The 15,101-nt window shown below is 43.3% G+C and overlaps 2 protein-coding genes across 4 annotated transcripts in view; one reads left to right on the forward strand and one right to left on the reverse strand.

The window, feature by feature from the left end:
• Window positions 1-5,682, forward strand: part of LOC139765668 (uncharacterized) — a 31,551-nt gene extending 25,869 nt beyond the window's left edge. For all 3 annotated transcript variants that reach the window (XM_071693410.1, XM_071693402.1, XM_071693421.1), the window contains one exon: window positions 2,275-5,682. In XM_071693410.1, the coding sequence (XP_071549511.1) occupies window positions 2,275-3,631 (1,357 nt within the window). In that variant the 3' untranslated portion in view covers window positions 3,632-5,682. The remainder of the gene's footprint in view (window positions 1-2,274) is intronic.
• Window positions 1-15,101, reverse strand: part of LOC139765685 (uncharacterized) — a 130,879-nt gene that overhangs the window by 48,663 nt on the left and 67,115 nt on the right. The window lies entirely within an intron of this gene.

Below are 15,101 nucleotides of genomic sequence, written 5' to 3' on the forward strand. Positions count from 1 at the left end.
GTACCGTGTAGCTTTGGTATATCGCTTTCATGTACCGTGTAGCTTTGGTATATCGCTTTCATGTACCGTGTAGCTTTGGTATATCGCTTTCATGTACCGTGTAGCTTTGGTATATCTCTTTCATGTACCGTGTAGCTTTGGTATATCGCTTTCATGTACCGTGTAGCTTTGGTATATCGCTTTCATGTACCGTGTAGCTTTGGTATATCTCTTTCATGTACCGTGTAGCTTTGGTATATCGCTTTCATGTACCGTGTAGCTTTGGTATATCTCTTTCATGTACCGTGTAGCTTTGGTATATCGCTTTCATGTACCGTGTAGCTTTGGTATATCGCTTTCATGTACCGTGTAGCTTTGGTACATCGCTTTCATGTACCGTAAGTGGTAAATCAATCCGTATGTTAACAGTAGTAAAACGTTTGCCCACGAGTTCATATCCATTCTTACACGAGCGGAATCAGACGAATCCATCCCCACGTAGCTCGGTAGATCGAGATGATCGAACCCTTTGATGATCAATGAACACCTGTGTTTGATCCCCTCTCAACCTTCTCTCTCTCTTCCAAACGAAACAGATTCACTTCGTGTTCACTCGGCTCTCACACACGATCTGTTCCTCGGACCGGGAATCAACTTGTGAGCTCGCCTCTGTACTCTTTTAAAAGAAAAAAACAACATCCAAACTGAGTTTAAGAACAGGCAATGTAAACCTAAAACTTGAGTAATAATTGATCATGATCAAAATTGAGCCGAAATTTCAGAGAGACACAACGAAAAAATCACAGCAACAAATTTACACAAAAGCTTTGAGTTATCAGAAACAAAACTAGTGTGTAGGGTTAATACGTCCGGCCGGCCCTGACTGGATACAGTTTTCTAATTTCTTAATTCGTTTTCTGTCCGGCCTAACTGGATACCGTTTTCTTTTTCTAAAATTCGTTTTCTGTGCGACCTAACCGGATACAATTTTCTTTTACAAAAATGTTTGATTTCATATGTCGTGTCAAAATTACTCTGTGTCAATTCGAAAGACCACAGAATTAACCCAACCCATCTATTCTTTCTATCGTTATCATTTTATTTTTATTCTTTAACGTCTATATTCGTGTTGGTCATTCGTGTGTAAAATTATAGATTTTCTTATGTTCGTGTAGGTCATTCGTGTGTAAAATCAAAATGCGTGATTCTATCTCCGGGTACACCATGTTGTCCGTAATAATTGTACCGTATTTTCGATCATCTATTTCACCTGGTAACTTCCATAATGCGTCTCCTACTAACACAAGCCTTCTTGGTCTGTCTCACGTTTTATATCCACAACACATCAGTCCCGCTCCCTCTAGATTCGAGTTCCCCTAAGCCTCTCAACCGTGAGCCACATGCACGGAGTTATTGTGGTCTTCAAATTATCTTTAACGTGGTCTTGAAATCAGTTTTTAACGTGGTCTTCAAATTACTTGTAACGTGGTCTTCAAATTATCTTTTAACGTGGTCTTAAAATTACTTTTAACGTGGTCTTCAAATTACCTTTAACATGGTCTTCAAATTATCTTTAACGTGGTCTTAGAATTACTTTTAACGTGGTCTCAATATCATCTTTGAAGTAGTCTTAGAATGATCTTTAACGCGGTCTTCAAATTATCTTTAACGTGGCCTTTAAAATGATCTTTAACGTGGTCTTGAAATTATCTTTAACGTAGTCTTTAATATCATCTTTAACGTGGTCTTTAATATCATCTTTAACGTGGTTTTAAAATGATCTTTATGTGGTCTTACAAATGATCTTTAACACCTGAAGAAGGTGTTCAAGATGCTAATCAACCAATCAGGGGGAAAGTATAGAGGCGCGAGATAGACGTCACCATCAGCATCAGGGAAAGGATGGATTCCCTTGGAGTGACAAGTTCTTCGAATGAACTGTACACCGATGATACAACGTCCTCGAAGGTGACCCTTTCGCTCGAGGCGTTTGAAACAAGCTGGCGCAGTCCGGTAACACCTTAGATGACTCTTATTTTCGCCTTTGTACAGTTCCTGTAGCTTTGTCTAACACTGGGATTCTAAATAATGTCTCTTAACACCTCTGTGTAACTATCTGTATTAATGTGTAACTATATGTTAATCATATTCAGCCCTGAATCATTATACAACGGGTCAAAGTCTATGTGGCCGATGAAGCAGCTGCTTCACTCCTACTGTTTAGCATCTTTGTATATTTCCCCCTTATTGCGATATCACTACTGACATGTCTCTCTCTCTCTCTCTCCCCACAAGGCAAGATGATCACGTAGGGCTGGGAAAGCCGCGGGGCCGGCAGACTCCTCAGGTCCAGAACTACACCAGCGAGACGGCGTTCGGATGGGGCTTTCCCGAGGTCGAGGCCAAGAAGCGTGTGGTGATCGACGCGAAGTGGCTGAAGGAGTACAGCGACGATATAGGAAAGGTTCAAGCTGAGGTTAAGAGACTGAGAGACTTAAGCTTTGGCAGTCACGGACAGAACGACTCTGCTGCAGAGGACCTGGTCGCGAAGAAAGAGCGCCAGGCTTCCCTCTCTTGTAGCACCCTAAAGCAAAACGAAAATGTGATAGAACAGAGCAAAAGGAACGCGAAAGACGAGAGAACCCTCAGTGCTAACATTCAGGAACATATCGATTACGTGAAGAATGCAACGTGCGGTGAGATCAGTCTCAACGACAGTGGCTTTGAGGAGCTGAGCGTCCCGGAGATGCAAAGATTACCACCACACGGTGGCGACATGGAGGTCAAAGCGTTCGTGGAGGCGTTGAATGCGCCCGAGAGTGAGCTGGAAACACGATCCGTGACGCCCCAGAGTGAAGCCTGCTACAGCATGCTGAGTTTCGCCTCGAGGGACAGCGGCGTCTACGCCTCCGACGACGTCACCGAGTTCCTTCCCGAAGCGTCGGGAGAGCGGTCCTTCTTCGACGAACTCGGGGATGTCTTCGGCAGCCACGAGACGCCTCCCGAGACGTGTGCCGCCGCTGCCAAGCGAGAGCCCGTGGGAGCCGCGGCCTCCAGCGGTGCAGAGGCGGGTAACAAGTACCCTGTGTGGTTCCAGAGGTTCAGCGAAGACGACGACCTGACTGTACACCTGAGGTCGCTGAACTGGGACTCTGGTCTGTGTCTGGGTAAAACCTCCACGCAGTCCGTCGGCGGCGAAGTGGAGACCGAGGAGACTCCAGGATGCCCGGAGGACACTGAAGACTGCGAGTCTGGAGTCGAGGAAGTGAGCGAGACCGTTCAGCGGCGGCAGCGACTGAGGAACCTCTGGAGCGTGTGCGACAGGCTGGAGGCGCTGTCGCTGCACGGCCGCCTGGCGTCTGGTGGGGTCACGGAGGTCATGCAGCTCGTCGAGTCCTTCAGCAGAATCGACGACCGCCTGCAGGTTCTTCGCTACGGCCTCAACAGCCTCACCTTGCAGGCGCACGAGAACAGGAACGACCTCAGGAGCCTGGAGGACCGAGCCTCGCATCTCCTGACGACGACGGCGACGTCGCGCCGTCACATGGCGCACCTGTACGCGCTGCAGAAGTTAGAGGATCGCCTGCAGGAGGAGTGGTGGGCCGCGTACAACCCGAACACTGTCGTCCTACACGAGAACTACATCGTCTGAACGCGCGCACCGAGAGGCCACATAACGTGTCCGAGTACAAGGAATGACTCTGTACCACCAACACCCAGCTCTGGTGATGTATAAAGAGAACCCGCGCGACCTGCTGGGACGCCTGGGCGTTAAAAAGTGTATATCAGGAGATGACACGCGCATACAGGACTCTGTCTGCGACGCAAACTTGGTGTGAGATGACACGCGAATACGGGACTCTGTCTGCGACGCAAACTTGGTGTGTTATCTCGAGGATGCATCGTCCTAGGTTGAATGCATTCACGTTCCTCAAGCACACGACAGGTTACGAAGCCAGCATTGTGTTCGCTTTTCATAATCCAGAGTAAACGTACAGGAAGTGTGTATACCCGAGCGTCGGCAAAACACTGTAGGGTTGATCCCTGGAGATGTGAAATGTGTGAAGACAATAGGTTCCTTATTACTATTTATTCGTGTTTATTGTGATCGTCTTGCAGTACAATCTTACACACACACACACACACACACCTCAGCCTAAGACAACTTGTTAAAAGGAGATGTTAAGGAAATCTTTTTTATAAGAGTGGTGAACAAATGAAATATAGTGACTGAAGACTTCGTTAATGCAGACTAAATACATGACTTTGAATTATATGAGAGTAGGAAATGTTCAAGAGATGGGCTTTGCGAGTGTCAAACTCCTTCTCAGTACAGTACAAATAGGTAATTATACACACTCACACACACACACACACACACACACACACACCTGATCAAAATTAAGACTTAAACACACACACACACACACACACACACACACATGATTAAAATTAAGACCTTTAACTGGTCTGATGCCAACAGAGACTACATTTTCGATAGATGGTTCAAGGATAAAACATCCAGAAGACATAACATGCAATTAAGCAAGAAACTTGTTAGAAGACATTATATACGAGCAATGGATGAGTGACATATAAAAAAAAACAGAAATGAAATTACAGATGTGGACAGCAGCAGATGGAAGTTTCAAAAGCTGTATGACAGGAGAAAATAAGTTAGAAGAGATGGGGGCCACACAAGTGTAAAAATCCCATCCCTTTACATTACACTTAGATACTTACAAGATCAGCTAATCACGTACACACACCCACAGTATATATATATCATTACTATTACCATTGTTATCATTACTGTTATACAACCCCAGGACCCCCATCTATATAGGCTGCTGTATCTTCCTGACTGCGCTACGCTCCGTATCAAGAACGAGGGGTGTGGTGGACTCCTTGGAAGGTCCTTTGACGGGACTCTGGTCAGCTGACGAGGATACAGCCTAGCTGAAATGACTGCTCACTGTAACCTCATGTAGGCGCTGTCCGGCAACTCCGATATATATATATATATATATATATATATATATATATATATATATATATATATATACATATATATATATATATATATATATATATATATATATATATATATATATATATATATCACATATGTTCCTGTGTGTTTTTCATAATTCTTTGGTCGCTTTCAATTTGTATCTTGCCTACTTGTGTCTACAACCTTTCTCATGAGGGAAACACCAGGAGAGAGAGAGAGAGAGAGAGGGAAAAAACATCTCTCTCTATTGCTCAAAACAAAAAAAAATATATATATACAAATATATATTCAGATATCGTACAAATTTGTTCCTTACTTGTACGTAACGCATGTATCTTATGCCAAGAAATATTGTATATGGAGACAACCATGTTAGATGAGAGAGAGAGAGAGAGAGAGAGAGAGAGAGAGAGAGAGAGAGAGAGAGAGAGAGAGAGAGAGAGAGAGAGAGTGTCTGTGTGTGTGCGTTTTGGTGTGTGTGTGTGTGTGTGTGTGTGTGTGTGTGTGTGTATGCGTGTGTGTGTGTGTGTGTGTGTGTGTGTGTGTGTGTGTGTGTGTGTGTGTGTTGGTGTGGCCTGGCATGAGAGAAATATGATGATGGTGTGTGTGTCTCCTCCTCCTCATCCTCCTCCTCTGCTGCTACCATGGTGGATCTCGACCGTTGGTCAGATTAAAAAATTGTCAGAACATCTCGCTCGTATCTTTAACCTCACACACACACACACGTCTCAATGCGGTACATACAAAACCTCACACACACGTCTCAATGCGGTACATATATAACCTCACAAACACATAAGTCTTAATGCAGTACACACACGTCTCAATGCAGTACATATAAACCTCACACGTCTCAATGTGGTAAATATATAACCTCACACACACACACACACACACACACACACACACACACACACACACACAAGTCTTAACGCAGTACACACACGTCTCAGTGCAGTACATACCTAACCTCTCTTTCAGCCTTGAATCCTATGATTTTTAAAATTTAACCTCCTTGAGGCCTGAGAGTATATATAATTAACCTCTCTGAAGTCTGAGATAACATATATAATTAGCCTCCTTGAGGCCTGAGAGTATATATAATTAACCTCTCTGAAGTCTGAGATAATATATATAATCAACCTCTTTGAAGTCTGAGATAATATACATAATTAACCTAATCGAAGCCTTAGTACAGACTTTTAACATCTTTGGAGCCTGAAATTATGTATGATTAACCTCCTTGAAGCCTGAGTAACAGATTTCCGACCTCTTTGAAGCCTGAGAGTAGACATATAACTCCACACTTCACTACTCTACAATCTACTAACCACAACTAGAGTCTTCCTCATTTTTGCATCTTTCGTATCCTTTTTTCCCCTCGCAGGTACCGTGCTGTTCACCTTTTCCATCACTTCCCAGAATTGCCCCTACTTTGATATCCGTGTCATAATGACGTCTGTCATCATGATCCTGCATTAAGTCTCCGACCTTAAGTGTGGAGGCAGTTCCGTACGGGTCCACGTCCCTCCGTGGTCCACGTCCCTCCGTGGTCCACGTTCCCTCCGTGTTCCACGTTCCCTCCTCACTCAAGAGCCAAGCCGACGGGTTCTCCGGTGCCCCCCCGAGCAATGCCGTCACCTTACAACGAGGATGAACGAACGTTTAAAGGAAGGTTCTCTGGACCAGTGGACTCGACACAAGGAAGGTTCTCTGGACCAGTGGACTCGACACAAGGAAGGTTCTCTGAACCACAGGACTCAATACTTATAAACGAGCGTGCAAACGAAAGGTCTGCTGTACCAGTGAGGGTTACCTGGACAGATACAACGAACGTGTCTTCTGAGAGCTGAAAGTCTGCACTGAGCTTCGTCAGGAGGATCTTGTCCCAAGGAGGATCTTGTCCCATAGCCAGTTCCCCCCGCCCGTTCCTCCTCTCAAGCTATGATCCTCTCTCTGCTAACCCTATACTCACTCTATTCCTCAAGATTCCACTGGACATCCTTCAACGCTCTTTCTCTCCCTCCTTGTGTATCTAATACTAGATCTCTCTCTCTCTCTCTCTCTCTCTCTCTCTCTCTCTCTCTCTCTCTCTCTCTCTCTCTCTCTGAGCATACAGTCCTCTCTTAATTTCGAGCCGTGCAGCGTGACGGAGTGGAGATGCAGTAACCTAATTAGAACATTGTGCGAAAAGGGCAATTTCTCCCTATATCTCTATGTATGAACCAGTCGTTTTCCCTCTGTTCAACTTGAAAACACCATAATTCAACCCAGCAATGGCATGATTATGTTAGGCATGAGTATATCCGCGACTCTATCGCTGAAACACCGCAAAATCTAGGTCACACGGACCTGCTCCTCCACACACTGGAAGTGATGTATTAAGCGCTGTAATCATTTCTCTCGTGAGCAGCTATTCTCATATCTACTAGGGGTAGATCTGTCCCAGTATATGTGAGTACAGCTCACAAATCTCGGGTGGCCCTTCCTACTCCTCTTTGATGACTAGAATGGAATCAAAACCCTTAAGCAATACTTTTCCGTCTTCAGTGATCCTCCAGTCACCACCATATTCATCAACCATCCCTTCCGGTACGCCGCTGTACCGCTCGTCTCTCTCACTGTTCTACACGCATCATTTTTAGCCACTGTTTACGTGAGGTGTCTCCACTGTACCCAACCTCTCAAGGCTTGGGACTCGAGGCAGACCTCTGGCTGCTGCCTTCCACAGTTTGTGTGTGAAGACCTGCCACTTGAGGACTGACGGTTATGATACCATTTTCTTTTCCCTCGAGCGGGTAAACTTGTCATTTACTTCCTCCTTTCATCCATCCTTCTTCGTGTGAACCTTCTACTTTAAGAATCACGTCGACAAATAAGTATCACTTGCTACCTTCACATTTTCTTTCGCTTTCTTTCCTTCACTTGAGACAGCCTTTGATTAGGTCATGTTTTGCCCACACGAAGTTGGTCAACAGAAAAGTAAGAAAACATCACTAAACATCAGCTACAAACTCACACGTTGACAGTGTTAGGGAGAGAGACTGGGGTCATCATTTGGACTATGGACGTCTCTTTGAGCATCTGAACGTCTCGTTTAGCTTTGTATCATTCCAGAGTGGTGATCAAAATGACTGTAATGGCCATATAGAAGAAGATACATTGTGTATCACTCCAAAGTGGTGATCAAAAAGACTACAATGGTCGTATAGAAGAAGAGACATCTAACACGTCTACAAGTTCATGACGAACCCCATGCTACTTAGTACAGCCCTTTGACACGAGAGAACATCCGTGGGCAAGCAGGTAGAATAATGCTCATCACCAGATCATACGTCGCACCGTCAGGGTTCATCTGATCCATACCAAAATTGTCACCTCAAAAATCTTAAGGGAGCAGTAGCTACCTATCAACAGTATATCAGACACCACCATCAGCACCAGCACAGCACACGACACAGCGCACGACACAGCGCACAACACAGCGCACGACACAGCGCACAATGCCGAACCACACGATGACATAACACAAGATACGAAGGCAAACGATAGCGTAACACACCACAGTATGACTGGGGTCTAATATAACGCTAAAATAAGAGGCCATAATCTTGTAAGAGGCTTCGTCACAAGAGCTAAAAATTACTCCATTGCTCGTATGACAGTATTATTATACGAGGACAAATGATAGCGGAACACACCACAGTACACATGAGGGGGTAAAATAAGAGGCCATAATCTTGTAAGAGGCTTCGTCACAAGAGCTTAAAATTACTCCATTGCTCGTATGACAGTATTATTATACGAAGACAAATGATAGCGGAACGCACCACAGTACACTTGAGGGGGTAATAAAGCGCTAAAATAAGGTGGCCATAATCTTGTAAGAGGCTTCATCCAACGAGCTTGAAAATCACACCAACTGCCTCGTCTCACAAGCGTCATTATCGTAAGCCTTACTCGCAGTACTGCACCGACGGACGGAGACCTGTGTCCTACGTGACGGAGTGGTTCCCCACCTGACGTGTGTCGGACTCTTGAGCTTGATGGTGGGGGCGTCGTCGCACGTCTTGCGCGTCACGTAACTTAAACGCCAGGTTGTAACGCGATCCAGTTATCTTCGTCGGATATTACCTGGGTGGTAGGTAGCCCACCTCACCGTCAAAGATATCGGTGTTGACCGTGTGTGTGTGTGTGTGTGTGTGTGTGTGTGTGTGTGTGTGTGTGTGTGTGTGTGTGTGTTCATCTGATTTGTTCATCTGATAAGAAAACAGAAATGTTATCCAAGTTGAACAGTCAGTGAGCAGCTTCCTGGGAGATAGAGAATAGCTTTAAAGTCCTCGAAAGCACAGAAGCGGTTAAGAAAAAAAAAAAAAGAATGTTTTCCATTGAAAGGCTGGGAAGAGAACGAGAAAGAAAAGAAAAAAAAATAAGAAAGAAAACGGACGGAGGACACAGTCCAAAAACCGTGGATCCCTTACCTCAGACGAGGTCAACCCAGGAAAGCATCGTCGTAATTCTACCAACCATCTCAAGGGTACATGTGGTTCCGGGTCCTCCAGAAAGGATGAGGAAGGGACGGGAAAAAACGGGCAGGGGGGAGAGAGAGAGAGAGAGAGAGAGAGAGAGAGAGAGAGAGAGAGAGAGAGAGAGAGAGAGAGAAGAGAAATATCTTTCCCTTACCCATTTTTTATATTCCACGAATTCACAGAAAAGAGGGGGGAACACATCTCAAGGGGTCGGAAAAGGGAATCGAGAACCACAGCACTCCATCGCTTGCACCACTCCAGCATCTGAACTTCCTGGCGTCCACGTTCCCTGGCGACTGCGTTCGCTGACTGAGGTAAGGTCTGCGTCGGTGGACGCTGGCAACGTCACGAGGAAGCGTCTCACAGGATCAATTATGTGGTGTTCATTACTCTCTCTCTCTGGGTCTGCTTGCTCGTGCGAGGATCAGGCCACCTTCCACACTTTCAGGATAATCAACGTTTGAGGTTTTCCTTGCAGTGAGTGGCTCGCACACGAGCGATGATCAAAGCTCGGACGGAGGACGACAGACTTTTGAATGATACGAAGTGTGGAAAAAAAAAGAAAAAAAGATGAGGATGTGTACATTAAGGAGGGACGCGCGTCCTTCATCCGCGTGTTGTGGAAACTCGACAGTGCTCCATATATATATATATGGATATGGATGTAGCCTGCACTACCGAGTGTCATGAACGAGTCCTGTCAATGTCAAGTGGGAAGTGGAAAGGCCATGTGTGGTGGCCAGATAGGTGGCCCGAGGCAAGTCTGGCCACTCCAGCCGCCCGCGGCGTGAGTAGACCAATGGTGGCGAGTACAGTGGTCCGTGGTCAGGATGGCCCTGACTCATCTGTCCCCACATATATAAAGTTTGTATCACTTGCCATATATATATATATATATATATATATATATATATATATATATATATATATATATATATATATATATATATATCTTATGGAACCATGCTCTCACAGATTGAGAAACGTTATGCGAGATTCTGACTTGGGATTGATCAAAGCAGAGCATGACCTTCCAGAAGACTCGTACAATAAACAAAGAGAACCTTTCTGCATATTTGGTGTTTCTTTTTTAAGTATTCTGTAATGATGTTTCATTTTTCATTCTCTCCCGATGAACTTTCAAACACTTAAGTTCTTAGTATATCCCCTATGTGTGTGTGTGTGTGTGTGTGTGTGTGTGTGTGTGTGTGTGTGTGTGTGTATTATCTACCAAAAAAATCCGTTATGCTTTTTTTTTTTTTCTTCTCTTCTAACTCGTAAAGAGCCAAATCTCACCTTAGCTGTACAAAAAGGATAAAGAACCATGTGATCAGGAGGAGCCAGGCCATCTCGTCAAACATCTTCAGAGAAAACTTGCACTAACTGGCGCATGCAAGACGGTTGGGCCAACGACATACTCTGGGTTCTGGAGGAAAACAAAAATGAAAAAAAAAACCTCTATCCTTGCAAATTCAAAAGACAACCCTCCCAGTCCCAGAATAACTGGTATGGCCAGGGATTATTCATCATTTGGGGATGAAAATCACACTCCATTCAATCATTTCGGGATGAAAATCACACTCCATTCACTGCAACCATTCTGAGAAAAAAAAAAAAGAAAATGTCCACAATCTGGACTGGCCTCTCTCTCTCTCTCTCTCTCTCTCTCTCTCTCTCTCTCTCTCTCTCTCTCTCTCTCTCTCTCTCTCCCGTGTGACTAGCTTGTCAGAACTTCAAAATGTCAGGTTCTGGTCGATCCAGCATTCAGAGAGTCTGAGTTTGAGAGCATACACTGCATTTGCATCACTCATTCGTGTATGACCATCTTGATCGTTTCCTCCATATAACGTCTGGTTCACTTATCCACATCTGCTAATATACCTGTGTATCATTCTTCCTATCTGCATTGGCATTCCCTTTTTGGGCATGAATTCTCACTTTTTCCTCCTAAAAAAAAAATGGGGAGTACATTACTGATGACTCCCACCATAATGTTATCATCTCAGAAAAGCAATAACAGTTCTACAATCCCTTTTGATTCACATGAATACCCATCTCTTATTCCTTTCGAGCATAAAATTTTTCAAACGTATGTCAATTCTACCAAATGGGTATAAATCTGGTATAACTGATCAAACAATGCAAGTAATAGAGTTATCATAGGTTTTTAAGATATTAAAATTATTTCTTCACCATTGGCAAAGACCTAATAAGATCTGAGAGAACACTTGCTCCATTAGGAGCTAAAAACGAAATTTTACTCTCCACACGGGATGTACTGCCAAGAGCTGATCCCATTTGACCATCATAAAGTATATGAGTCCGGCAGGTACCCCATTCATAGGAATCATGGCATGGAGGAGGGAAGGTGGTGCTAAATAGATTCTTTACCTGCATTCATTCATTGGCAGTTAGTGTCTGTGCCTCTATAGCCTTATACAGTACAAAATCCAGAAAAAGTTTTACAAAAATCAAAAAGGGAAAATGAAGGGCAGGGAATATATACAGAAGCGTACTGGGTTCTCCTTACATATAAGAAATAATTTTTTTATCCTTTAAAACCTACATTTCTCATGAATGAAGAGTGAGTCCTAGGAACATGTGAGAGGAAACCCACATGTGGGAGGAAGGACAAAGCAAAAATGCAAAGAAAAGCAAAGAAAGAAGCTATTCTTAATGATAAGATAACCTTGTCTGGCACCATCCTCTTCATATAAAGTCATACACAGGTCAACCAGAGCTAAATGGACGTACCATCAAAGAAAGATATTTACCAAATGCCAAAGATTCCTTCTGCTACTTTCATACATCAAGAGGTTCCATGAAGCCAAGGTAGGAACCACAATTCTTACAGAATTCTCTGGCACAAATCTTTCTATACTTGATGGTAAAGAAAGTTTAATAGATGGGGGACTCAAGGCTGCAGAACTCTCTCCACGTATTGTACAAAAAGGTAATTATAAATGGGTAGTTATGATTAACAAACACAGACTAAAAATACTTGGATTCTCAGAGATATACAACCATGAAGACAAAACCTCCTGGGTGTATACCAAACTTTCCTGTGTATCAAGTTGCCATTAATCACAGTAAAGGCAAGGGGGCCATTACACCAATAACACTAAGTATATCTTTACGTAAAATTGGGGCCAATACACCAACAATACTAAGTATATCTCTACATATAATTCTACGGATACAGAAATGATCAAATCTAAGAGGCCACTTGGAATCAACTAAAGGAAATCCTTTAGTGTGCAACTGTGTGGGTATCAAGAACAAAAATCAAAGAAAACTGATTCACAGAAGAGATACAGTCAAGAAAATAGGAAATGGAATTCCATAACTGGAATATTCTGCGTCATTATAGTAGGTTCTGTTGAATCCAAAGAAAAGGAATTAGAGAATGGGGTCCCTTTGGTATTAAATACAGATATTATGAATCAAGCAGGGAGTGCTCATCTTCCTCGAAGGCTCAGACTGGGATGTCTGAATATGTGTGGATGTAACCAAGATGAGAAGAAAGAAGAGATAGGAAGTATGTTTGAGGAAAGAAACCTGGATGTTCTGGCTCTGAGTGAGGCGAAGCTCAAGGATAAAAGTGAAATGTGGTTTGGGAAAGTCTTGGGAGTAAAGTCAGGGGTTGGTGATAGGACAAAAGCTATGGAAGTAGTAGTACTACTCCTGAAGCAGGAGTTGTGGGAACATGTGACAAAGTGTAAGAAAGTAAATTCTAGATTGATTTGGGTAGTACTGAAAGTGGGTGGAGAGAGATGGGTGATTTACTGGTGCTTATACACCTGGTTATGAGAAGAAAGATCATGAGAGGCAAGTGTTTTTTTGAACAGTAGAGTGAGTGTGTCAATAGCTTTGGTAGGTAATTTAAATTCGAAGGTGAGTAATGTGGCAGTTAAGGGTATAATTGATGTACATGGGTATTCAGTGTTGTGAATGGAAATATTAAAGAGCTTGTGGATGTGAGTTTTATAATCATGATTTGACGTAAAGACACATACATACACACAGGCAGATAGTTAGTCAACTGTGGGAGAAACATTATTTGAATTCTACTCATTGCTTAAAATAGAGGAAGTTTTTTTTTCAAAGAAAATATATTGTGTATAAATAGAACAATGATGAAAATAAAGAACGACATATGTAAGCTAAAAGACGTGTTTTTTTTTTTTTTTTTTACTAAATAAGGCACTTCCATGAATAAACACTATTCTTTAACAAAAGCTGATCCTTTAAATGCGATAACAAAAACTACCTTGGTTAAAGATTAGATTACTGGACGCACGACCATCAGATAAACATTCTCCGTCGGTGAGCAGATGGGGAGCCGGAACTTCAAGAACCCTTCCTTGCCTTTAACGTTCTCAATCCAGCTTTTCTAGACATTTCTTAACCACACGAATGCTCTTTGCTAGCGATGGTCTTCGTTTTGCATCGGACGTCTCAGTCTTCTCTATCCACTTCGTCAAGAGTGCTGGGCATTTAGCCTTTTCAGAGACTAACTCATGTGCAAGACAACCTAGGCTGAAAACCTCGGAAGCTTCGCTACACTGCTTGCCCAAGATCATTTCTGGAGCGAGCCAAGGCAGATATTTGGCTTCTTTACGGGTAATAGGTTCATACACATTCTTCCCAAGAGAAGAGGCGAGACCAAGATCAATAAGGGTGACCTTTGGATGGTCAGAATCAAACTTCTTGACGCAAATGTTGTCCGATTTGATGTCGTTGTGGCAGATTTTCCGTTGAACCATCCTCTGAACGGTCTCCATCACCTTGTGAAGGATGTACAAAGATTTCTTCACGGTCAAAACTTTCTTTCCGACCCACCTGTCAAGAGGCTTCCCTGCGTATTTGGTAATAACTTCTCCACTCGCGGGACAATAGCCGAAGAATCTCTGCACCCCTGGGCCTTGGCATTTCTGCAAACCCGTAAGTTCCTGCTTCACGATGTGGAGAGCTGCTTTGCCATGAAACTGCTTCAAGACCAAGGGAACGCCTTTCACTGTAAGCTTCGTGCACTCACCGAAGCCCCCAGCTCCAATAAATCTAGTTTTCCCCATTTTGCGAAGGGTTTTAAGAATCTTTTCACTGACGATTCTGATTCCTTTCTTTTGAGCCCAGACTTCCAATTTTCTGCGTCGCTGTTCCATTATTTAGTTTAGTTAGATATGCAAGTGTTGAGTAAATCAGCTGTACGGTATGTAAACCAATTGACTGGGGTATGACTCCTTGCTGGAGACGTACTGAGGTTTTGCCATTTGCCCTAATATCCCAGATGGAGTTATCAGCTTAAATTATAGTTCAGTTGAAATCGCAGCAAAGAAATGATGCTGATTGTAAGAGAGTGAAGGTTGATAATCTGTTCATTGTAATAAAGGTAAAAATATACAGTTAGTAATCTGAGCTCTGTTCTCTGCTGTGAAACTAAATTTTCCGCCTCATAATAAATTCTCTGTGCTCTGTAGTGATGCTAAAATTGCTGTTGATAGGGTATGTTCAGTAGTGAAGAAAGATACGTTCTTCACAGTTGGTGTTTTGTGCTTTGTAGTAAAGTTGAATTTGTC

Source organism: Panulirus ornatus, chromosome 4, assembly GCF_036320965.1.
Source record: "Panulirus ornatus isolate Po-2019 chromosome 4, ASM3632096v1, whole genome shotgun sequence".
In the NCBI taxonomy this organism is placed as follows: Eukaryota; Metazoa; Arthropoda; class Malacostraca; order Decapoda; family Palinuridae; genus Panulirus; species Panulirus ornatus.